The 25,620-nt window shown below is 43.9% G+C and overlaps 1 protein-coding gene across 1 annotated transcript in view; it reads left to right on the top strand.

Annotated features, from left to right (window-relative positions):
* pawr (PRKC, apoptosis, WT1, regulator) overlaps positions 1 to 25,199 on the top strand; it is a 79,213-nt gene extending 54,014 nt beyond the window's left edge. The window contains exons 4-7 of the mRNA XM_072674098.1: positions 4,894 to 4,928; positions 13,043 to 13,145; positions 14,097 to 14,201; positions 21,581 to 25,199. Coding sequence (XP_072530199.1) covers positions 4,894 to 4,928; positions 13,043 to 13,145; positions 14,097 to 14,201; positions 21,581 to 21,667 — 330 coding nt within the window. The 3' untranslated portion in view covers positions 21,668 to 25,199. The remainder of the gene's footprint in view (positions 1 to 4,893; positions 4,929 to 13,042; positions 13,146 to 14,096; positions 14,202 to 21,580) is intronic.
* The last annotated feature ends 421 nt before the right edge of the window (positions 25,200 to 25,620 follow it).

Here is a 25,620-nt window from a genome sequence, read left to right as displayed (position 1 = left end):
ACGCCTACCTTGTGCTTCCACTCACTGGCCACTTTATTAGAAACACCTACATTGTGCTTCCCCTCTCTGGCCACTTTATTAGAAACGCCTACCTTGTGCTTCCACTCACTGGCCACTTTATTAGAAACATTCAGTTTTGTTTTTCCTAAAATTTGAATCCTTCACACGCTTAATGTTATGGCACAAAAATAACACCATAGGCACAGCGGTGTGATTGTGTGTGTGATTGTGTGTGTGATTGTGTGTGTGATTGTGTGTGTGATTGTGTGTGTGTGTGTGTGTGTAACAAACCCCTGATCAGTGTGAGGTCCATCTGCTTCTGTTTAGTCAGCTTCTCCTGCCCCTGCTTTTCTGCCATAGAAGGAAAAATCTCCTCCTCACAGAGAATCAGAGGAGCGAGCAGGACATTCCAGACAATTCCCCAAAATTCCAGAGGATCTTCTCTAGTTTCCATCTCTCCCAGGTCTGGAGTTAACTCTCTCCACCTCTCGCTGTAGCAGGTAAAAGAAAACCCCCCTCCAGCCTACAGCAGTTTAGCCCTACCCATTCAGCCTACAGCAGTTAGCCCCACCCATTCAGCCTACAGCAGTTTAGCCCCTCCCATTCAGCCTACAGCAGTTTAGCCCCTCCCATTCAGCCTACAGCAGTTTAGCCCCTCCCATTCAGCCTACAGCAGTTTAGCCCTACCCATTCAGCCTACAGCAGTTTAGCCCTACCCATTCAGCCTACAGCAGTTTAGCCCCTCCCATTCAGCCTACAGCAGTTTGGCCCCACCCTTTCAGCATACAGCAATTTGGCCCCACCCTTTCAGCCTGCAGCAGTTTGGCTCCACCCATTCAGGCTACATATATCAGTCTTAAAGGCACAGTGTGTTTAAATCTGTAGATTTGAATTGGACCAGCATATGGGCCCTTTAATGCCTCTGCCCATCCCCTGCTCCTCTGACAGCTCAGCGTGTCACCGCGGTCGACAACTTGCTCATTTGCATTTTTAATTAGCACCTTTTCAATCTGAGACGTTTATAATTGGCTGTGAGGATTTTCCCACGCGCCCACAGAGTCGACACACATCGCAGTCTGGGGAGAAAACGGCCAGCCTGTAATTTTCACAGACAGGCTGAGAGAAAAGCCTGGTGTAAAGCTGTACCTCAGCCAAAACCATATTTACCTAGTTTCCCCTCCTATCACAACTCCAACTCCACTTAAACTCCGCTATGTTTATATATATATATATATATATATATATATATATCAATACTAAAGTTATAAAATGATAAAAACACAAAATAAATAATAAAAAGAAATATATAAAATATAATAAAATAATGAGTGATTAGGCAACTTATGTACAATTATTTATATATATATATATATATATGTATTTCATATATTGTATATATATATATTTAAAATATATATACATGAAATAAATAATAATCACTCATTATTATTGTTTATATTTTTAATATATTATATATTTCTTTTTTATTACTTATTTTATGTATATATATATATATATATATATATATATATATATACACACACACATATATATATATATATATTTAATAAAGTATTGATCTATATACTGTATATAAAATTATATACAGAAGTCACCTATTCACTTTTTTTATTATTGTTGTTTATATTTGTATTATATAGTATTATATATGAATTTTTTAATTATTTATCCGTTATTACCTAGAGTGACCCTCATCAGTAATATAGGGCTGATGCATGAATTATAAATGAAGAAATAAACAGAACTGTATTTATAAATATATATACAAATAAGAAATTATAATAATTAAATCTAATAATAATTGTCTAATTTAAACAAATCATAAAAGCTAAAATTATAAATCAAAAAACAAAGTAAATAAATAATGAGTGGACTGTTATGAGGCATAAAACAGTAGTTAAACCGTAACTAAAAAATAATATCTAAAACAATTAAAAACATAAATAAAATATATAATTATTAATATAAAAACAGATGCAGGTGAAGATAAATCCAGTAAAAAGGAGAAACAGGAGCTTCTCATTCTGAAGAAAGAAAGTAGTGAGATCTTGTCGGTGAGCTAGTCTGAAGAACAGAGCTCGGTTCCTCCAGGTTTCTCCTGGACGCCCCCCAGTCCAGCCAGCACAGCGTGGAGGATGTGTTCACCTCCATCAGCAGCAGCAGCAGCAGCAGCAGCAGCAGCTCACCTGATTTACCATCATTAAGCCCTGATTTACCACCAAACCAGGTGTTGATCTGAGGAGAACTCTAAATAACACTAGACTCCATGAGGAGAACTCTGGAGATGTTCTAATCATGAACACAGTGATGGAGAAACACCTACTGCTCACATCAGCAGCTGGAAACTAGCCTGGAGCTAGCCTCTATTAGAGGTTCCTGAACACGTCCACATGTGATGGTTTAACCGTGCAGTTAGCACCATGCTAATTGGTGTCCATAAGCTTCCATTACTTGTTAGCCACATTAGCCTCAGACGCCAAGCATGAGTCGTCGTTTTTTAACCAGTGATGTGGTTTGTTTGAACAGCGGTACTCAGCCGAAAGGACGGATGTAGGCCTTTTAATTTCAAAAGGATGAGGGGTGTGTGTGTGTGTGTGTGTGTGTGTGTGTGTGTGTGTGTGTGTGTGTGTGTGTGTGTTCTCCGATGTATTATTCATGCCAAATCTCCCCTCTTATAAATCACATGCGCATTTCGTAAAAGAAGAAAAGAAATTCATAGGTGTTTGTGATCTGCCCGCCTTTGTTATTCTGACAGGCCATTAAAATGTGAAAATCTCGGAAGGCTGAAGCTGAACGCCGCTCCAACAATGGAGCTTTATTGGTATTCCGCGGCTTTGCGGATGTGCCCTGAATTCCCTATCTATTCCCGGCTAAGCCGATAAACATCGTAGAGCGGAGTCGGAGGCAGACAGCCAAGGCCTGGTCCGGCACGTTTCACACTGTTTACACACACCTGAGGATAAAGCCATCAGGAGAAAGGTCAGAGCCGGCAAATATAATCAACCTGACGAGCCTAATTATCTGCTAATTCCCGGAAATCGCGCTGTTCCGAGTTCAGGAGTGCTTCTTTACTGTACTGCTTCTGTACAGTACTGCATGGAGCTGCTAGCCATGTCAGACAATGTTGATGTGCTCGAGTTTTGTGATTTTATGCTCTGTAATATTGATTGTAATATTAATAATTAATCAACAGGTTAGGTGTAGAGATGGGTGGTAGACAGTGGTTGATTTAGTGTTGCGTTGAAACCCTGACCACTAGATGGCAGTGCTGTACTCCGTCTCGTTTACTCCGATTTTATGCAGATTTTTTCTTTAATAAAATGTTTTTATGCTCAGTTTTTACTGGTCTTTTTACTGTAAAAATATTGACATTCATAACCTAGCTCTATATAAAATATGTATATAATAATTTTCGGTAAATTACAGATATCTTTCTATGGGAACTTTTTAGCTCAAGAACTTTTCCAAAATGTAAACATGGAAATTTGGGGAATTAATAGAAAATATCGCAGAATTTGAAGGAACTATATCATACACTATAATCAGTCAACAGCAAACATGAAGGCATAACAATACAAATAAATTTACCACGGAAATAAACGGGTAATTATGAAAATTTAAAGGGAATTAATGGGAATAAAATGGGAATAGTCGAAGCTAAAAATAATTAGATATAATACCAAAACACTTGGACCAAACGACTTTCTAAAGTCAGTTAATAAAACTTTGATGAAGTTAATATTTTTATTAACAGTAATATGACTGAAACATCAAAGCAGCTGTTAAATCCAGGTGTACTCTCACAGTTGAGAAGCCTAATGAGCAATTTCATTTCAGGCTAGTTTACCAAGGCTAGCATAGGCTAGCGAGTGGTTAGCTTACCAAGGCTAGCATAGGCTAGTGAGAGGTTAGCTTACCAAGGCTAGCATAGGCTAGCGAGAGGTTAGCTTACCAAGGCTAGCATAGGCTAGCTTCTTATATTGTTTGCTTAACAGGTTTCTGTAACCGAGAAGGAATAGTTATTAATTATTTATTAATAACATCAAATCAAAGAAAGCATATTTTCCCACAAGCTAGTGGTGAGTGTCAGGTTACTAGAAATCATCTGGACATGTGCTGGACATGTGCTGGAGGAATGGACAGTGGATGCAGGGGGCGTGGTCTCAATAGCCCTTCAGTGTGTAATGTGCCTGGGATTGAGGAGCAGCTTTGCTATTCAGCTGTTTTGATATCATATCTAATTATTTTAGCCAAGATTATGCTTCAGTAGATTTTTTCCAACTATATGTAAGTTTCTCACCTTTAGCTTCGAATATTCCCATTTTATTCCCATTAATTCCAGTTCGTTACCATAGTTACCTGTTTATTCCCGTTAATTCCCTTAGTTACCTGTTAAGTTGCTGTGAAGTTTAAAGACGGGCCGTTCTCATAGTGGGTTGGGTAAAAAGAAGCATGAGCATCACTTTTCTGATCACAGCTGGACCCCCCCCCCCCCGTTACTCCCACAACCCCCCTCCCCCCTGCCACAACCCCAACTCCCAACTCCCTGCACAATTCCCAGTAAATAGCTAATTTAACTCCTGATAATGACGAATTTGCATATATGCTACATTTATATATATATATATATAGTGTGTGTGTGTGTGTGTGTGTGTGTGTGTGTATATGCTGGCATGACCAGATGTATGTATGTGTGCATATGGGTTTATATGCATGAGCAAGTCTGTGTGTGTGTGTGTGTGTGTGTGTGTGTGTACATTTCCCATCTGTTATTCTTCATCTTTCTTTCTCCGCAGGCCTTTTGTTCGCCTTAATGGAAATATAATCTGAATTTACAGCTTTTATTTAATATTCCTTTGTTTTCTCCTCCAGGACGCTCCAAGATCCGGCTCTGGCCGCCACAAGGGGTAAGTCCACAACCCCCTACCTTCTACTTTCACTCACTGGCCACTTTATTAGAAACACCTACCTTGTGCTTCCAGTTGCTGGCCACTTTATTAGAAACACCCACCTTGTGCTTTCGTTTACTGGCCACTTTATTAGAAACACATTGTACTTTTGTTTACTGTCCACTTTATTGGAAACACCCACCTTGTGCTTCCGCTCACAGGCCACTTTATTGGAAACACCCACTTTGTGCTTTCGCTCACCGGCCACTTTATCAGAAACACCTACCTTGTGCTTCCACTCACTGGCCACTTTATTAGAAACACCTACCTTGTGCTTCCACTCACTGGCCACTTTATTAGAAACACTCACTCCGTTCCTGGAAGAGTTTCCCTTTCAGCGAGGAGCAGAAAGATTCTTTTGTGAGGAAAAACTGCCACTTCAACACAATTTTAAGCTTCTGAAGCGACAGACTCTTTCTTCTCCCTCTCTAAGCCTGTGTGTGTGTGTGTGTGTGTGTGTGTGTGTGTGTGTGTGTGTTCACTTTGAGCAGGATTTCACTCCTAAGCCTTGGCAGCGTGACTCTTTGAGTGTGTGATTGGTCGAGTGGGTAGTAATATTGACATTGGCAAAAAATGTAAACCCTACAGTTAGGGGCCCTGATTAAGGCTCTGTCACTATGATCAGAGGATCTCTGGTTCGAATCCCAGTTGTGCTGCTAGCCATCGGCAGCCGAGGCCCAGAGAGAGCATAGTTGGTCTACCACCACCATGCTTAACAGTTGGTACAGTGCTCTTGGGGTTTAATGCTTCATCTTTACCCCTCCAAACATCTAACTCATCTCATAAAATTCAGCGTGAAGGCTGAACTGGCTTGACCGCAGATTGGGTCTTTGGCTACACCAACGAGGCTACACCTCCCTGTAACTTACTGAGGTAATCTGCAGATGTTTAGAAACGGATCCAAGAGAAGTTCCAGATGTTCCTGTACATCTGCAACCGTCCTTCTCAGATCTGCAGAGAGCTTCTTGGACTTTCCCATTGTACTGTGTGTTGGCCAGTCCAATCAGTGCCGTGGCATGCCGTGACCTTAATGTCCATTGCTGACAGCAGCTGTTTACACTGTATGGACAAAAGTATTTGGACACCTACATATTCTACCTACATTCTGACCTCCAATTCTAAACGGTCCTTCTTTACTCTAAGCTCTACCAGCAGCAGCAGGTCTGGAGCTCTGCTGCAGTTACTGAGTCAGTTGGAGGCTTTTCTGCACTCTGCTCTGAGCTCAGCACTCGGCCCTGACCCCGCTCTGTAACTTTACGTGGTCTGACAGACACTCGGTGGCTGAGCTGCTCTCTGTGAGCTGTTCCTCCTAAACTCTTCCACTGTTCAATAATAACACCACTCACAGCTGATGGAGGAAGATCTAGGAGGGAGGAGATTTCACCAGCTGACTTGTTGTTGTTGGTGCAGCGGTGTCTCCTATTATATACAGAACCACGCTGGAGTTCAGTGAGCTCTTCAGAACCTCCCGTTCTTTCACTGATGTGTGGAGGAAAGACAGACTGCAGGGCTAGAGGCTGGATTTTATACACCTGTAGCTGAATGGGACTGAATCAGACAGCGTTAATGATTAAGAGGTGTGTCCCAATACTTTTGTCTATGGGTACCTCCTCTATTCCTGCAGGTTGTATTTGGGCGTTTGAGCGGTGATGTGCAGTGGCAGATGAAGCCACTTTACGGTTGTCCAGAGCTGGAGGCGGCGGATACACATCACTGAACGACAAATAAAATAAAACGATAACAAACAATAAAGTGACCCGTCAGATCTCAGTGGTGTTTAGACCCCCCCCCCCCCCCCCCCCCACACACACACACACACACACACACACACACACACACACACACTCACACACACTCGCCTCTACCCGAAGCGCTTCCCTGGAAATGTCTGTGATTTGTTTTCCGGACAGTTATTAGATTTGCGGAGCGTGAGTTATCCCCGGTCTTTACGGAGGATTGCGGACTGGAACCCGCGTGGGAAGCAGCAGGCCGGAACGACTGGGATTCGAATGGAACCAGTGTGTGTTTATAAACAGACGAGTTCTGTTCTCACTATGAATCCAGGTTCTGTACAAAACCGGAAAGGTTCTCTGACTTTGTTTGGCACAGTTAGGCTCGGGCTTGTGAGGTGGTGATTTGGTCAGGACGTTTCTTCTGGAGGATTTTCAGTTTGAAACTGTGGGAGAACCTTTTAAGGTGCTTTGAGGAAACTTCAAAGAAAACAAATTAGGAAAAAGGTTCTATAACTGCAGTCTAGGTTCTGTACAGGACAGGAAAGGTTCTCTGACTTTGTTTGGGGTGGAAAATGATCAGATGTGCTTTAACAAGCCAATTTAACACCCTGTTATTTTCCCTCCGATTGAAGGGAAGACTCACTGGTTTTGCTGTTATGGTGAAAAACAACTGAAAGGGTGGGTTACGTCACTGAGACCGCCCACATCCACCTAGCCGAGCATAGCCTAGCTCCGCTAAGCACTGTAACAATAATCTCGAGTCTTACCAGGTAGTGTTGCTGGTTAGCCAGCTGAAGAGATTGTAGTCTGTCAGGGTAAACAAGTGAGACCAGGTGTGAACGGGGTCTACTGCATAAATATTTATTTATTAAATACCAGAAATAACTGAAATTATGTAATATATCCAGAGAGTGACATGTACACCATCACATCTACAGTACGTTCCTGACCCACCATCACATCTACAGTACGTTCCTGACCCCCATCACATCTAAAGTATGCTCCTGACCCACCATCACATCTACAGTACACTCCTGACCACCATCACATCTACAGTACACTCCTGACTGACCCACCATCACATCTACAGTACGCTCCTGACTGACCCACCATCACATCTACAGTATGCTCCTGACCCACAATCACATCCACAGTACACTCCTGACCCCCATCACACCTACAGTACACTCCTGACTGACACACCATCACATTTACAGTACGCTCCTGACCCACCATCACATCTACAGTACGTTCCTGACCCACCATCACATCTACAGTACGTTCCTGACCCACCATCACATCTACAGTACGTTCCTGACCCACCATCACATTTATAGCACACCCCTGACCCACCATCACATCTACAGCACACTCCTGACCCACCATCACATCTACAGCACACTCCTGACCCACCATCACATCTACAGCACACTCCTGACCCACCATCACATTTACAGTACACTCCTGACTGACCCACCATCACATCTACAGTACACTCCTGACTGACCCACCATCACATCTACAGTACGTTCCTGACCCACCATCACATTTACAGTACACTCCTGACTGACCCACCATCACATCTACAGTACGTTCCTGACCCACCATCACATCTACAGTACGCTCCTGACCACCATCACATCTACAGTACACTCCTGACTGACCCACCATCACATCTACAGTACGCTCCTGACCCACAATCACATCCACAGTACACTCTTGACCCCCATCACACCTACAGTACACTCCTGACTGACCCGCCATCACATCTACAGTACGCTCCTGACCCACCATCACATCTACAGTACACTCCTGACCACCATCACATCTACAGTACACTCCTGACTGACCCACCATCACATCTACAGTACGCTCCTGACCCACCATCACATCTACAGTACACTCCTGACCCACAAACACATCCACAGTACACTCTCGACCCCCATCACATCTACAGTACACTCCTGACCCACCATCACATCTACAGTACACTCCTGACTGACCCACCATCACATCTACCCCCCCTCCCGGCTATTTATATATTAATTACCAGAAATAACTGAAATGATGTCATATATCCAGAGAATTACATGTACATCGGTAATAGTTGGGGGACCAATAAACATTGTGGTAGTGTGTTGGATGGTACGTGGTTTGGGTCTGGGAGAGCCTCTTTTTGTATATATCTGTTTTTGTATCTCCATGAAACACACACACACACACACACACACACACACACAGCCATACAGTAGCACATCATTACCCATGTTTCCCTCTGTTACCTCCTAGCGGGGGGCTCGTGCTCCTGAGTGACTTCAACACTCTGCAGACATGAACATCTCCAGTTGGACGTCTGCTGCACTCTCCCAAAGCGCATCACACTCAATCTGCGCTACTCACTCCGCTTTAGCGGCCTCATCAAAGCAGAGCGGCACGGCGCTGCTGCTAAACCTCCTCCTTTCCCCTCCGAACGCGTCCGACCCCACCGCTCTGCCCCCCCACCGCTCTGCCGCCCCGCCGCTGTGCCCAGCCGCTCCGGCTCTGTTTCTGTGAGGTGGTGATTTGGTCAGGAATTGGCTCTAAACCCTGAATAAAGCAGGGCGAGGAGCAGAATCCGCTACTGCCATTAGCGGCGCTCTGCTAGCCTGGAAGTAGGATGGCTGTAGCAGCTACGTTCTGGTGCCGGTACATATCCGAAGTATATATATATACATATATTTTTGGAGGTTCTTCAGTTGGGGGGACCTTTTAAGGTGCTTAGAGGAACCTTTAAGGACAAAAATAAAGAAAAAGGTTCCTTAAAGGTTCCTCAAAGCACCTTTTACCTTCCTGAAGGATCTTGTACCGTACCCTAGGGTAGCCTCGCATGCAGTTCCAGTCTGTACAATCCAGGCTGACTCCGCCATTTTTCACCTTTCCCTTGACCTCAGTTTGTCTCTGCTGTCGTCTTGTGTATGTGACGTCTGTTGCAGTGTGCTGTCCTCTGAGTGGCCACCAGGGGAGCTCTGACTATAAACAAGCATGAGGGTCAGGGTATATGGTTTCGTTACTTTTTAGCTTTAGCCTCGTAGCTCTTCAGACACCAAAAAGGCTTCTCCGATGGACTACCTGACTTCACAAAAGACGCGTTCCAAGTTTCCACCTTGAAAATAATGCTACAGTACAAATAACACATCATCTAAACCAGGAATCTCTGAAAGCTGTGAAGAAACACCTGAGAGATGAAAGCAGATTTGATCTCTGATAGCTGATAAATCTGCTGTGGTTGGGGGTGGGAGAGATGGTGTGTGTGGAAACACCTTTATTTCTGTCTGGAACTGTAGCGCATATTCCCTTCAGCTCCAATCGCAGTGCGTCTCCATACAGGCATGTGAAAGCCTTTGTCTTTTTGAACAATTTAAACATCTGGAGATCTGCATGTGATCAGCACTGAGAGATAGAGGTGATCTAACTAAACTCACACACCTGAAGAAACGTCTTTAATCGTCATTTATAAAATTAATTAATAGAAATGTTGTTCCTGACTGACCCACCATCACATCTACAGTACACTCCTGACTGACCCACCATCACATCTACAGTACACTCCTGACTGACCCACCATCACATCTACAGTACACTCCTGACTGACCCACTATCACATCTACAGTACACTCCTGACTTACCCACCATCACATCTACAGTACTCTGCTGACCCACCATCACATCTACAGTACACTCCTGACTGACCCACCATCACATCTACAGTACACTCTTGACTGACCCACCATCACATCTACAGTACACTCCTGACCCACCATCACATCTACAGTACACTCCTGACTTACCCACCATCACATCTACAGTACACTCCTGACTGACCCACCATCACATCTACAGTACGGTCCTGACTGACCCACCATCACATCTACAGTACACTCCTGACTTACCCACCATCACATATTACAGTACACTCCTGACTGACCCACCATCACATCTACAGTACACTCCTGACCCACCATCACATCTACAGTACACTCCTGACTGACCCACCATCACATCTACAGTACACTCCTGACTGACCCACCATCACATCTACAGTACACTCCTGACCCACCATCACATTTACAGTACACTCCTGACCCACCATCACATCTACAGTACACTCCTGACTGACCCACCATCACATCTACAGTACACTCCTGACTGACCCACCATCACATATTACAGTACACTCCTGACTGACTCACCATCACATCTACAGTACACTCCTGACTGACCCACCATCACATCTACAGTACACCCCTATAGGAGTGAATTCTGAAACACTTCACTGTTATGGTTCAGCGGGAAAATCTGTCGATTTGGGGAAAATTTAGTGGACGCTGTTGCTATGGGAACACAAGATGATGACCAGTTTAACTACAGAAAATGTTCATGTGAAAGTTTGTATTAAAGAGCAGCAGAGCGTTTAGCCTCGTTCTTCTGCAGGAACCGCTGATGTTCTCTGCTGTTAGTGGATTCTCTTTTGTGAAAATGGATAAACTGTTTGTTTATTTGTTTATTTATTTATTTAATGCCCACACCTTTTCAAAACTGCTCCATTAGTGATGTAAATACTCTCAGAGTGAATCATGGGTTGATGATGCCGCTTCAGTGGCGTCCAGTGTTTCGGTGCAGATGAATAGATGTTTTTCAGCTGGAGTCGTCGTTGTTGTTGTTGTTGTGGTTGTGTGTAGGCAGGTACATTAGCTAGCATTAGAAGCGCTGCATTGTTGATGTGGGGTTAGATGGCAGGTTTAAAGAGCCTCATCAGCTCCTCATTTGACGTTTGCATGTGTTCATAAACCAAAAACAGTCATTATTCAGTTTTCGGCGACCATTTCCAACCTCTCTTTATTACTTTTATTAAACAGACTTCACCTTTAAAACACTGAGGAGGCGGAGCTACAGTCTCTCATTAGGGTGAATATTAATAACGCTCTAAATGTAGGTATTGTGATATACACTGAGGAGGAGGAGCTACAGTCCCTCATTAGGGTGAATATTAATAACGCTCTAAATGTAGGTACTGTGATATACACTGAGGAGGCGGAGCTACAGTCTCTCATTAGGGTGAATATTAATAACGCTCTAAATGTAGGTATTGTGATATACACTGAGGAGGAGGAGCTACAGTCTCTCATTAGGGTGAATATTAATAACGCTCTAAATGTAGGTACTGTGATATACACTGAGGAGGCGGAGCTACAGTTTCTCATTAGGGTGAATATTAATAACACTCTAAATGTAGGTATTGTGATATACACTGAGGAGGAGGAGCTACAGTCTCTCATTAGGGTGAATATTAACGCTCTAAATGTAGGTATTGTGATATACACTGAGGAGGTGGAGCTACAGTTTCTCATTAGGGTGAATATTAATAACGCTCTAAATGTAGGTACTGTGATATACACTGAGGAGGCGGAGCTACAGTCTCTCATTAGGGTGAATATTAATAACGCTCTAAATGTAGGTATTGTGATATACACTGAGGAGGAGGAGCTACAGTCTCTCATTAGGGTGGATATTAATAACGCTCTAAATGTAGGTACTGTGATATACACTGAGGAGGCGGAGCTACAGTTTCTCATTAGGGTGAATATTAATAACACTCTAAATGTAGGTATTGTGATATACACTGAGGAGGAGGAGCTACAGTCTCTCATTAGGGTGAATATTAACGCTCTAAATGTAGGTATTGTGATATACACTGAGGAGGTGGAGCTACAGTTTCTCATTAGGGTGAATATTAATAACGCTCTAAATGTAGGTATTGTGATATACACTGAGGAGGAGGAGCTACAGTCTCTCATTAGGGTGAATATTAATAACGCTCTAAATGTAGGTATTGTGATATACACTGAGGAGGAGGAGCTACAGTCTCTCATTAGGGTGAATATTAATAACGATCTAAATGTAGGTATTGTGATATACACTGAGGAGGAGGAGCTACAGTCTCTCATTAGGGTGAATATTAATAACGCTCTAAATGTAGGTATTGTGATATACACTGAGGAGGAGGAGCTACAGTCTCTCATTAGGGTGAATATTAATAACGCTCTAAATGTAGGTATTGTGATATACACTGAGGAGGCGGAGCTACAGTCTCTCATTAGGGTGAATATTAATAACGCTCTAAATGTAGGTATTGTGATATACACTGAGGAGGAGATTTTTACTAGTATTCTGTAAAGCTTGTCTAACCTAGCAACAGTAACTATGGCACACCGCATTTACAGTCATAGAGTGTTTTTATGTTGGTTCAGATTCAGATACCTAAATATTAATATATGTGTGTGTTTGTGTGTGTGTTTGCAGTGAGGAAGATGCAGGAAACAGACATCGCCAAGGCTACAGTCGCCATGGCAGAGAGAGCACAGCGCCTACTGGACTGGAGAGGAGGATCGAGGAACTCGAGAAGGTGTGTCTGAAGATCTGAAAATGAAAGCAATCGATAACCACAAGGCAGGGGAGGCTGTGTTAGATGATCAGGATGTTGATGATCACCAACCCACCTCATCATCCCCAACTCCTCAACTCATCCCATCCAAAAGGGGCTTTATACCCCTCTAGCCCACGCCTGGCATTAGGCAGCATGGTGCCAATAGGCTCATGGTGTTGATCTGCTCCAGAGAGTCCTAATGTATTGGCAATACTTCTCTACAGGGCCTAGACAAGCTGTATGTGTGCATTTGCACATCTGTGTCAGCAGTAAGTGCAACTTAAAATATGTCCACAAACTTTTGGACATATGGTGTATGTAAACTGGGTTCTAATAGGGAATGCTAACAGGTTGCTATGTCTCTCTCTCGCGCGCTCTCTCTCGCTCTGACCTTTCTGTTGGAGATCTCTCTCCTCGCTCTTCTTATGAAACACCGCGTGTTCACCTTCAGTCTGAAATGCCAGCGTGTTTAAACCTGCAGGTTTTCACCATCCGCCACATCTCACCTCCTGCCTCGCTTCTGTTCCTCACGTCAGACTGAGTCAGACTGAGTCAGACTGCTGCTCAGACTCTGATCTGCCTGATCGGCCTCGCAGTCCTGCGTCTTTCACCCATATCGATGACTCCTGCTCTCGGCGCTGCTGATGCTCTGATGTAACGGGCCACTGTAATTTGGGTGTAGGTGTTCAGTGTGGTTCTGCGTTCCACAGAAACAGGCCTCGGCTGCCAGAACCGTCTCTAATTCACCCAGCGTTATAAACAGTCTCTCAGTCTGTGTGATATTCAGCTCTGCACCTGGAAGCTGCGGCACAGCTGAACCTCGGGTGAATTGGAGAATAGTCAAAATAATCAGAACAGTAATAATAAAGGAAATGTAATCAGAGAAGTGTGTGTGTGTGTGTGTGTGTGTGTATGTGTGTGTGTGTTCAGGAGCTGGCTCTCGAGAGGCAGGAGAATGCCCGGCTGCTGAAATCTCACCAGGACAAGGACGAGCTGATCGATAAACTGAAGGAGGAAATTGACCTGTTAAACCGGGTAAGAACATACAGCAGTCTGCCAGCAGGGGGTGACGATGAGAGTGTGCAATCAAATAATGAATGAAAGCCAAGGTAGGTGTTTCTAATAAAGTGGCCAGCAAGAAAAGACAAGGTAGACGTTTCTGATAAAGTGGCCAGTGAGTGGAGACACAAGGCAGGTGTTTCCAATAAAGTGGCCAGTGAGTGGAAGTCTAAGGCAGGTGTTTCCAATAAAGTGGCCATTGATGAAGCACATTGTAAGTGTTTCTAATAAAGTGGCCATTGATGAAGCACATTGTAGGTGTTTCTAATAAAGTGGCCAGTGAGTCGAGGTCCAAGGCAGGTGTTTCTAATAATGGGCCAGTGAGTGGAAGTCCAAGGCAGGTGTTTCCAATAAAGTGGCCAGTGCGTAGAGGTCCAAGGCAGGTGTTTCTAATAAAGTGGCTATTGATGAAGCACATTGTAGGTGTTTCCAATAAAGTGGCCAGTGAGTAGAAGCACAAGGTAGGTGTTTCTAATAAATTGGCCAGGAAGAAAAGACAAGTAGATACTTAGAAAACCAACAGACTCAGCATTAATGATATGCATGCTCTTGAGTCTGTGTATTTGCATAATTAATTGAAAGGGGTGTGTTTAAAATAATAGCAGTGTGGAGTTCAATTAGTGAGGTCAATCATTCTGTAAAGAAGCAGGTGTGAATCAGGTGGCCCTTATTTAATATCACATATGTTGTACGTGCATTTTTCCTAGAAAGCCTGAGAAATATGGGTCGTTCCAGACAGTGTTCAGAAGAACAGCGAACTTTGATTGGTTGGAGTTGATTGGAGAGGGTAAAACCTATAAAGAAGTGCAGACACTGATGGGCTGTTCGGCCACAATTTGCCAAAGAACACATCAACTGGCCTAAAGAGTTCTTCTTGGGTCCAAGGGCCGCAGACAGTCGGTCAGACGACCCCCAAACACTGAATTCAAGCCACAGTACACTCAGAAGACAGTGAAGCATGGTGGTGCAGGCATCATGATACGGCATGTTTCTCCTACTGTGGTGCCCGGCCAGGGATCATGGACCAGTTTGCATATATCCAAATCCACAATATTGCTGTGAGAGTTGCTAGGCAGTTGCGATGCTTTTCCGGATGGTTCCCAGGGCGTTACTAGGTGGTTGCGATGGGCGTAGCTAAACAGTTGCTATAGTTTTCAAGGCGGTTCTATGGGTTTTACTAGGTGGTTGCTATGGGTGTCATGTTGTTGCCGTTGTTTTCCAGGTGGTTACAAGTGAATCGCTAGGCAGCTGCTACAGTATTGCTGTGGGAGTTGCTAAGCAGTTGCTATGGTATTCCAGGTGGTTCCTAGGGTGTTACTAGGTTGTTGCTATGAGTGTTGTAAGGCCGTTGCTATTGTTTTTACAGGTGTTTGCAAGTGGATCGCTAGGCAGCTGCTCCAGTATTGCTGTGGGAGTTGCTAGACAGTTGCGACTATTTTTCGGATGGTTCCTAGGGTGTTACAAGGTGGTTGCTATGGGTGTTATGGCGTTGCCATTGAATACCAGTTAGCAGGTGCCAGAAGTGGGTTGACTCTGTGCAACATAGATGTGAAGCATTTCTAGGAAACTGTAGGTGTTTCTAATAAAGTGGCCAGTTTAAGGGGCTCCCGTGCTCTCCGTTGCGCTCGGTAACAGGATCATTAGCGTAGCTGCCGTTGGGAGTCTGATATGAATCGGTGGCCGAATTCCGACCCCACTATCTCCCCTCAATCAGACACGTATTGGAAAGCCCTTCTGCAGCTCAGAGGAAGATTACAATTATCCTCCGCTTTGCAGTAATGTGCCCTCGCAGATCCGTCTGCACGGCCCCCCGCCGCCCTGCTTTCCCCGTGCCGCGGCTCCGTCGGACCTGATTGGTGTTTGATCAACGTTTTGAACTGATTGTAAGCCACGGAGATTAGCAGCGCCTCAGGACCCTAAACAAGCTCAGAACTAAAGCCCATGCTAGCAGTTAGCAGTTTCTCCTTTATTGCAGATGCAGTCAGTCATCCGAGACATGTAGCCCAGGTCAGCCCAGGTCAGCCCAGGTCAGTCTCACTGAACACCAACAGTTCAGTGAGAGCTCTGTGTGAGTTCATGAACCAGAAACAGCCGTCAATCATTTACCAGCCTTCCTTTTTTACTGAACAGGCTCTTTATTTACTGTGCCTTTAAGACTATAGAATATATGTAAATGAGCTCTGATCTGATTGGCAGCCCTGTTTGGGCTCCGTATAACTTTTAACTAAGCAAGGAAAACCCTGCTGTGGGCTGAAAGGGTCTCCTTTTGTACTACACTGCTGTAGTGTTTTTATGATTGTTTCTATTGTGTTAGGTGGTTGCTATGGGTATTGCTTTAGTATTCAGGTTAGTTCCTAGGGTGTTGCTAGGTGTTGCTGTTGTTTTTCGGGTGGTTGCAAGAGGATGGCTAGGCATCTGCTACAGTGTTGCTGTGGGAGTTGCTAGGCAGTTACTATTGTATTCCAGGTGGTTCTTAGGGTGTTGCTAGGTGGTTGCTATGAGTATTGTAAGGCCGTTGCTATTGTTTTTACAGGTATTTGCAGGTGGTTCGCTAGGCAGCTGCTACAGGATTGCTACAGTTGTGATGCTTTTTAGGATGGTTCCTAGGGTGTTAATAGGTGTTTTCTATAGCAACTGTTTAGCTATGCCCATTGCAGTCAAGGTAGTTCCTAGGGTGTTGCTAGGTGGTTGCTATGGGTGTTGTTAGGCTGTTGCTATTGTTTTCCAGGTGGTTGCGAATGGATCGCTAGGCATCTGCTACAGTATTGCTGTGGGACTTGCTAGACAGTTGCCATGGTATTCCAGGTGGCTCTTAGGGTGTTACTAGACAGTTGCAGTGTTTTTATGATCGTTCCTAGGGTGTTAATAGGTGTGTGCAATGGGTGTAGCTGAACAGGTGCTATAGTATTTGAGGTAGTCCCTAGGATGTTGCTAGGTGGTTGCTATGGGTGTTGTTAGGCTGTTGCTATTGTTTTCCATGTGGTTGCAAGTGGATCGCTATGCAGCTGCTGCAGTATTGAGGTTATCTAGAACCGATCTATTGCTTTAAGAGCTCTTATTAGATTAATGATCTTCTATTTTGAAGTCTTTGCACCTCCAGAACAGCGCCGTCCTTCAAGCTGCTAAGTTGGTCTCTCAGTTTCTCTGCAGCTTCCTCCTCTTTAGCATGTTGCGAGCGTTCGCTCAGGATTAGAGAGAGCCTCCTGGCAGCAGCGGCGCCTGCAGAAACGCTCGGCTGCCAAAAAAACAAGCTTTTTCTGCTTTTCTTTTCCTCTCAGAGATCAGCGGGGTCTCTCGCCCTGTCCCACAGCTCCGCCGCCTGTGCTGATTCACTGTCCCACACGGCATGAGCTGCCCGTCCCTCCCGCACTCTGATCCGGGGTCAGCGTGAGCCAGCAAAACACGCCTCTGCTCTCAGCCCTTCAGCGGAGAGGGGGTCCTAACCCGCCCCTGTCAGAAATAACTCCGTCTGAATCTGCAGTCCAAGTCAAACAGAGCCCCGGAGTCTACTGCCAGCAGACACTCGCTGTGCTGCTGCACATTTAAAGCCTGGAAAAGCATCTCAAACATCTGCAGATCTTAAAAATATACAGGCCAGGAAATGAGGAGGGCGTTAAAGGACCCGTATCATGCATTCCAATAACCCACCCCTGTCCGTAGCTCCCCCTAGCACTAGCAATGCTCCCGACACTAGGAGGGTAAGGACCTCACCCAGACACCGCCTCTTTTTAAACATCGCCAGCCAGCCGTCCCGCTCGGAGGAAAGCACCGGGTCCCCAGCTCCACCTCACCAGCTCCACCTCACCAGCTGACAGACGCCTGTGCTGGCCAACATCGCTTAAGAGCGATGAGGGGAGAGAGCGCCATCTACCCACCCGGAGAGAGCACGGCCGATTGTGCTCTCTCTGGCTCTGGCTGCTGATGGCAAAGCTGCATAGCTCGGGATTCGAACTCGCGACCCCCGGTCCAAAAAAAAACTAAAAAAGTGACCAAAAAAAAAATAAAATGGAGAATGTCAATTTATGTCATTTATGTAAATAAATCTACATAAATTTGCATTTGTGATGTCACACCAATCAACACATATATTCAGAATTTCAGGATTTAGCAGTGAATCTCTGCCTGTTCAGGCGGTGTTTGTAATGTATTGGGTAATATATATATATATATTTTTTTTTTTTTTTTTTTTTTTTTTTATGAGAATTAATACAGGGCAGAGCTTATTTACAAATACCAGTCCCAAAGGCCCAGTTTGTTTAATTCTGAGGGATAAAAGGATCGTGTTCATATGAATTATTATTAATATTATTATGACTTCAGTTTTTATGACTTTTTAGAAGCAAGGACAAGAATATTGTTGACCATCCAGTTGAATTATGCAGAATTATACTGAAATTTCCATGGAAACGTTGGTTTCTTCTGTCGAGGACGCCCTGAACCACGGTGTGGTTTGTGTGGTGAGATCCGAGCAGCCAGCACAAATAGATGAAGCCATCTACACACGTGTGTGTGTGTGTGTGTGTGCATTTGCACATCTGTAAAAGTATCTTAAAGCAGCTGAATGCATTCATTAGAAGGGGTGTCCACAAACATTTGGACATGTAGCGTATGTACACTGATCTCCATCCCTGTATTGAGCCTCATTCAAGCTGGAGCACTTCTTATTGGGCCTGAGTGGCCGCGCTATATAAGCTGCTGTAGGCTGAATGGGTCGGCCTGTGTTTGTAAATATGAGTGTGACATCACAGAGCCTTGCACCCTGTTTACCGGGAGGGAATGTTCAGGTTTCCGTTATATTGGCCATCTAAGTCAGGATGAGGATGAGGAAAGTAAAGAAGCTTAATTGCTGACCCCCAGCTGAAGGCCCTGAGGACGGTTCCTCAGTGTTTTGCTGTCCAGAGGACGACACGCATGCTAATAGATGAACCTAAGCTTCAGCTTCTCTGTGAAAGGAACAGCTAAGGTCAGAAGGTTAAGTTGCGTTTGGGTCACAGTGTGCTGAGAAAGACTGAGGACCAGTCCAAGCCTCTGCTCTGCTGTGGGGAGTTCTGGGGTTTGGGGCGAATTCACAAAGCCCAGCACGGTCACTAGGTTACATGACGAATCTGTAGAAACCGAGGAATGTTCTCGTCCGCTGTGAGCCTCAGCAGTCTGCCAAAATCGGCAGTGTTTTTTTTTTTCTGTCGTCTGGGAGGTTTAGCTGTTCTCACATTAAAAAAAATAAAATACCCCAGGCATTTCCAGTGTCATGTTTTGCTACCAAAAATAATATTCTCAGCCTCCCTCGCTCAGTCAAAACACAGCCGGGTAACACAGCGGCAGCAGAGTACGGTAAAGTGTGGGTTTCTAAACCTAAAACACTCATCGTTCACTTTTATGCGGCTGTTTTCCCTCCTCTCCTCATCCCTATATACATATACACCAAATTGACAAAAGTATTGGGACACCTGCACATTATTCATTGCTTCTTCCAAGATCAAGGGTGTTAAAAAGAGTTTGAGTAACTGTCTGTACTGTTCAGGGAGGAAGAAGGCTTTCTACTAGATTTTGGAGGTGGAGCATTGCTGTGAGGGTTTGATTGATTGCATTCAGCAACAACAAAGCATTAGTGAGGTCAGGTCCTAACTCATCCCATCCAGAAGTACTGGATGGAGCTCCATCACCATCATCAGAGAACACATCATCAGAGTTCCTCCACTGCTCCACAGCTCAGTGCTGCTGGGGGTTTTATATACACCCCTCCTCTAGCCCACATCTGGCATTATTAGGCCGCATGATGCCAATAGGTTCATGATGTTGATCTGCTCCAGAGAGTCCTATTCTACTGTGTGTGTGTGTGTCTGTAGAAATCTGTAAAAGTATCCAGAAGCAGCTGAATGCATTCATTAGAAGGGGTGTCCACAAACATTTGGACATGTAGCGTATGTACACTGATCTCCATCCCCGTATTGAGCCTCATTCAAGCTGGAGCACTTCTTATTGGGCCTGAGTGGCCGCGCTATATAAGCTGCTGTAGGCTGAATGGGTCGGCCTGTGTTTGTAAATATGAGTGTGACATCACAGAGCCTTTAACCCTGTTTACCGGGAGGGAATGTTCAGGTTTCCGTTATATTGGCCATCTAAGTCAGTATGAGGATGAGGAAAGTTAAAGAAGCTTAATTGCTGACCCCCAGCTGAAGGCCCTGAGGACGGTTCCTCAGTGTTTTGCTGTCCAGAGGACGACACGCATGCTAATGTGGTCACTTCCAGGCCTGCGGTTTGAAGTGGAAATGAACGGCGTCTTCCATTAATCCGCGTGCCGAGTCCTGCCCTCTCTCTCGCTAAACTCGTGTCCAACTCCTCCGTAATCTCCCCTGCTGACGTCCCCGCGACAAGCGGCTAATCCGGCCGATTGGCTGCAGTCGTTGTTGATGGAGGAAAGTGAAAATGAGAGTTGTCACTTTCACGGCTGAGCTTTGATGAGGCAGCAGGGCGGCTCGTTTGCAGCTAATCGAAGCCGCTAATGTTTAATTTGTTATTATGAAGCGTGCTCGGCTAAAGGGCAGGACCGGCTGCAGCCCAGCACATCCTCTCCAATACGCTGGACAGACTTTCAGCAGTGCAGTAATTTAATGAGGATATCTCTCTACTAGACACCTTCCCTGTACCTCTTAACTGGCCACTTTATTAGAAACACCTACCTTGTGCTTTGATTTACTGGCCACTTTATTAGAAACACGACCTTGTGCTTCCACTCACTGGCCACTTTATTAGAAACACCTATGTTGTGCTTTTATTTACTGGCCACTTTATTAGAAACACCTACCTTGTGATTCTTTACTGGCCACTTTATTAGAAACACCTACCTTGTGATTCTTTACTGGCCACTTTATTAGAAACACGACCTTGTGCTTCCACTCACTTGCCACTTTATTAGAAACACTGACTTTGTGTTTTTATTTATTGGCCAGTTTATCAGAAACACCTACCTTGTGATTCTTTACTGGCCACTTTATTAGAAACACCTACCTTGCGCTTTGATTTGTTGGCCAGTTTATCAGAAACACCTATCTTGTTCTTCACTGGCCACTTTATTAGAAACACCTACCTTGTGCTTTGATTTACTGGCCACTTTATTAGAAACACCTATCTTGTGATTCTTTACTGGCCATTTTATTAGAAACACTGACCTTGTGTTTTTATTTATTGGCCTCTTTATTAGAAACACCTACCTTGTGCTTTTGCTCACTGGCCACTTTATTGGAAACGCCTACCTTAAACTTGCATTTTCTTATTGAACCGTACATCCAAGCCAAGAACCATTGTGGAACCGTTAAGTGTGTGCGTGGAACCCTTCTAATGAGCGTGTTTTGCAGGATTTGGATGACATTGAGGATGAGAACGAGCAGCTGAAGCAGGAGAATAAAACCCTGCTGAAGGTGGTGGGCCAGCTGACCAGGTAGAACCCTGCAGCTCTGCATCTCCTGGAACCCTACGAAGAACACGGGCTCGTCTCTGCTTCGGCCTGTTATGCCTGTCCGTCTTTCTGTCCATGATGATGATGATGATGATGATGATGTTTCCTTGGATGTTTCCTTGGAAGCTGTGTGTTGGTGTGGGGGAGAAGAAGAGGAGTGTATGATCTCAGCAGATGTTTGGAGCGTTGGCGTCTCCAGGCTGTGGTGTTCTATTTAATGTAAATGTGTGTGTGAGTGTGTGTGAGTGTGTGTGTGAGAGAGTGTGTGTGAGTGTGTGTGTACAGCGCTCTGGTCGTTTTTGACGAACCTTCGCTACCTAAAACTGAATGTACCGTCTTTATTTCACCCCTGATTGTTTTTCTACTTCAGCAGAAAGGGCCCTAATGATGGCTGTGTGCAAAAGTATACACACCCACGGTCAAGTTCAGTGTATAGTTGGTGTTTCGAGAGTAAACAAGCCACACAAACCTTCTCCAGAGACGCTTCTGCACATTTTAACACACAGTTTCTGCTTATTTACTGAGAGTAACGTATTTGGGGGAAAATGACGCCGCTACATCACAGCTGAAGAAAAAAAATCTCAAATTGTTTTTTGTCGTTTTTCACTTTTCTCCATAACGTGAATCTGGCAGTTGTTCTTTACACTGTGTCAAAATTTCATGATGAACGGACCAATAGAAATGCTCCAAAATGAGCTGGAACAAAATCTTTCTACATTGACTTCCATTGAAAGTTCAGAAGGTTTTTCCCTCCTTCTGTAAACCTGCTGTATTAGAGATGAACAGGTTTAGCGCGACAGCGGCGGTTTTATTGATTTCCGCAGCAAATAAGCAGAGAATGTGTGTGTAAATGTGCCTTACTAGGTCATTTAACATACCGTCTCTTCGACCGGTTGTGGATGTGTGTGTGTGTGTATGTATGTATGTGATGTACTGGCACTGGCTAGACTAAGACGAGTGTTTGTGTTTCGGGGGAAATCAGAGAAGGATTTGGGCTGAATGATGGAAACAGAGTCATTGTGACCAAAATCAAAAGGAAATGGGTTTTTCTGTGGGCCAAAGCGGGTGGACTGCCCTGCACATTACTGCTGTGTGTCCAAAACACACGGCCTGTATTTCCCTCTGTGCACCCCTCTAAACAGTAGGGATGCACCGATACAGGAATTCTGAGCTGATATTGATGGTGTTGATGTGCATATTTGGGAATATGATACATAAAAAGATCATCAAAACATCAGCTTTACCATAAAATATAGAACATTTCGACGTTATTGGTACAAAACCTTATATTTACTTTTTCTTTACTTTACTTTTTTTGTATAATTGAAAAAAGCTGAAATTCAGAACGGACAAACGGACCAATAGAAATGCTCCAACATTACACTGACAGATGATTTATTAGTAACTTCTAACAGGAACATAGAAATGGGTGTATTTTAATATACAGGACAGTATTATTAATTTCAGTTTGCCCATTTATCTATTATCCCTCATTTTTCAGTGTAATTCTCTAATTAAAACATATTTAAAAAATTAAATGGTGTTTTGTAAGATTTAGAATAAATATTTTTATCTAATTATTTTTTAGAAAATTATGAATTGAAATAGAACATTTTCTAGAATTTAAAATATAATAACATTTTTACATTTTTCTTTTCCTATTCGGACACAAAAATACTATATTTTTATTTCGGACGTCAAAAATCAGTCAACTCTGAACACCTGTGGGCTGCTGATAAACCGGCGTGGTTCCCATATCATTGTGCATCCCTGCTAAACTAAACCGAATGGGGAGGAAGGTCAGCGCTAGCTCTGCTCTCAAGCTGTGTTGTGTATTAAAGTTATAGTTTGACAAACATTAAATAAATATTCACACCTTTTTTTTTTTTGTTTAATTTGATTCATCAGACCTTCCCTGGAGCTGCAGAGGCGATTTCAGCTAAGCCTTAGCTTTTACCATCATGCTAACCGCACTGCTTAGCCATCTCTTACTCTTCTCAAAGCCTGAGGAGGTGTTTAGTAATCTCTGCTAGACGTGACTGAGATTTCGGACTCTGTTTGACTCGCTGTTATCTAGAACATGAACTTAGGTGTGCTATCATTGCTAAAAACAATTAGTACTTTTGTTCATTATAGGCCTTCACTCCAACAAGCAGATCTATAGAAAATAAAGAGGTGTTTTAGTGAGTTCTGCTGCTTCATCAGTTCAGAGTGTTGCATAATGTAGTGTTTTAGCTTTGTTAGTTTAGTTTAGCCCATGTTCTAGATAACAGTGACATCATAATGTTTTAGAGATTACTGAACACCTCCACGCGTTTTGAGAAGAGTGTTTGATGAACTAGGCCTACTGTTAGCACCATGTTAATTGATGGCACGTTGTTACTACACACTATATAGACAAAAGTATTTGGACACCTGCTGATCCTGCTTCTGTTGGAGTAACTGTCTCTACTGTCCAGAGAAAAAGATTTCTACTAGATTTTGAAGGAAGAGCATTGCTGTGAGGATTTGATTGCATTTAGCAACAAGTGCATTATAGTGAGGTCAGGATGTTCGATAATCCCCACCCCACCTCATCATCCTCAACTCCTCCCATCCAAAAGTACTGGATGGAGCTCCACCACCATCATTCCAGAGAACACAGTTCCTCCACTGCTCCACAGCTCAATGCTGGGGGGCTTCATATACACCCCTCTACTAGCCCACGCCTAACATTAGGCAGCATGGAGCCAATAGGTTGAACATGCTGATCTGCTCCAAGCGGTGTCAGCAGTGGATACAGCTTAAAGTAGATGAATGCTTTCATTAGAAGGGGTGTCCACAAACTTTTGGACATAGTGTGTTTTAGCCTTGTAGCTCAATACTAAGCCACCAAGCGTGTTTGTAGCTGAATGACGACATTGGGAACTGCGTAAGTGTGATTTTCTTGCCAGATTGTTGCTTTAAAATCTTGACGTATCGAATCTTTCCACACTGTAGACTCCTCCAGACGGACGGCCGAGGTTATTTTCTCCAGTTTCCGAAGAGTTAGCGAGCTGTGTGTGTCATATCCTGTCGAGCGCATAATTCGGATGTTTACAAGTGTGTTTTATTTGCGGTATCATTAGATGTAGCTGTTCATGATATTCAGTTAGTGAGGTTTCTAGGCTGTAGGCTCCTGCGGTGCGTTTTACAATAACCAAATCAGCCGGCGGAGGAGGCGATGCAGGAGGCCTGAGGCCTGAGGCTTAAGGCCGCATCACAGTTGAGCAGCGTATCGTTCCGCCGCTGGCTTTAGTGCTCTTTATTGTGGGGTTTCATATCGACAGTAACGCAACAACACTAGCGAAGCTCCTCACGAGCTTCGGGAAAGCCTGGCGAGAGGGGAGCGCTTCGGTTTTTATTATTTTGGAGAGAAATCTACATCTCTCTCTCTCTCTCTCTCTCTCTCTCTCTCGGTATGCCTGTCTTTCTCATTCCTCTGCATTATGCATGTACAGAAGATGAAGTCATTTAATAAAAGTTTGATTATCTCTCTATCTTTGCAGCTTTGTTTGTTAATTTTGTTCCAAATTGGAAAAGAACTGAGGAAATGATGTTTCACTTTTCTTTTTCTTTTCTTTTTTTTTTTGGTCCGTGCTCCAAAAATTCATTATAAAATGGTAATGAGTTTATTTTTAATCTTCTGGACACTTTTATTAATTTCACACTGACAGTTTCTCTGTTATTCTTCATTTTTCTGCTTCAATCTCCTATAAAAGCTAATTAAAATGAAAAATATGAATGTTAATCCTGTTAAGCATCACAAATAAAGACTTGTTCATTTTCATTTCCAGATCATCAGAATTGGAATTTGAAAAAGGTTTCCCAGTATTCGTGACGGGACAAAGCCAAGAGCTGTTAGACCTGATTCTTCTTGGTATTCTTGGGTTTCTGCTGGAATTATATCCATTAACTCAG

The sequence above is a fragment of the Salminus brasiliensis genome, chromosome 2 (assembly GCF_030463535.1).
Source record: "Salminus brasiliensis chromosome 2, fSalBra1.hap2, whole genome shotgun sequence".
In the NCBI taxonomy this organism is placed as follows: Eukaryota; Metazoa; Chordata; class Actinopteri; order Characiformes; family Bryconidae; genus Salminus; species Salminus brasiliensis.
Note: the sequence above shows the minus strand (reverse complement) of the source record. Positions and strands in the feature narration are given on the sequence as shown.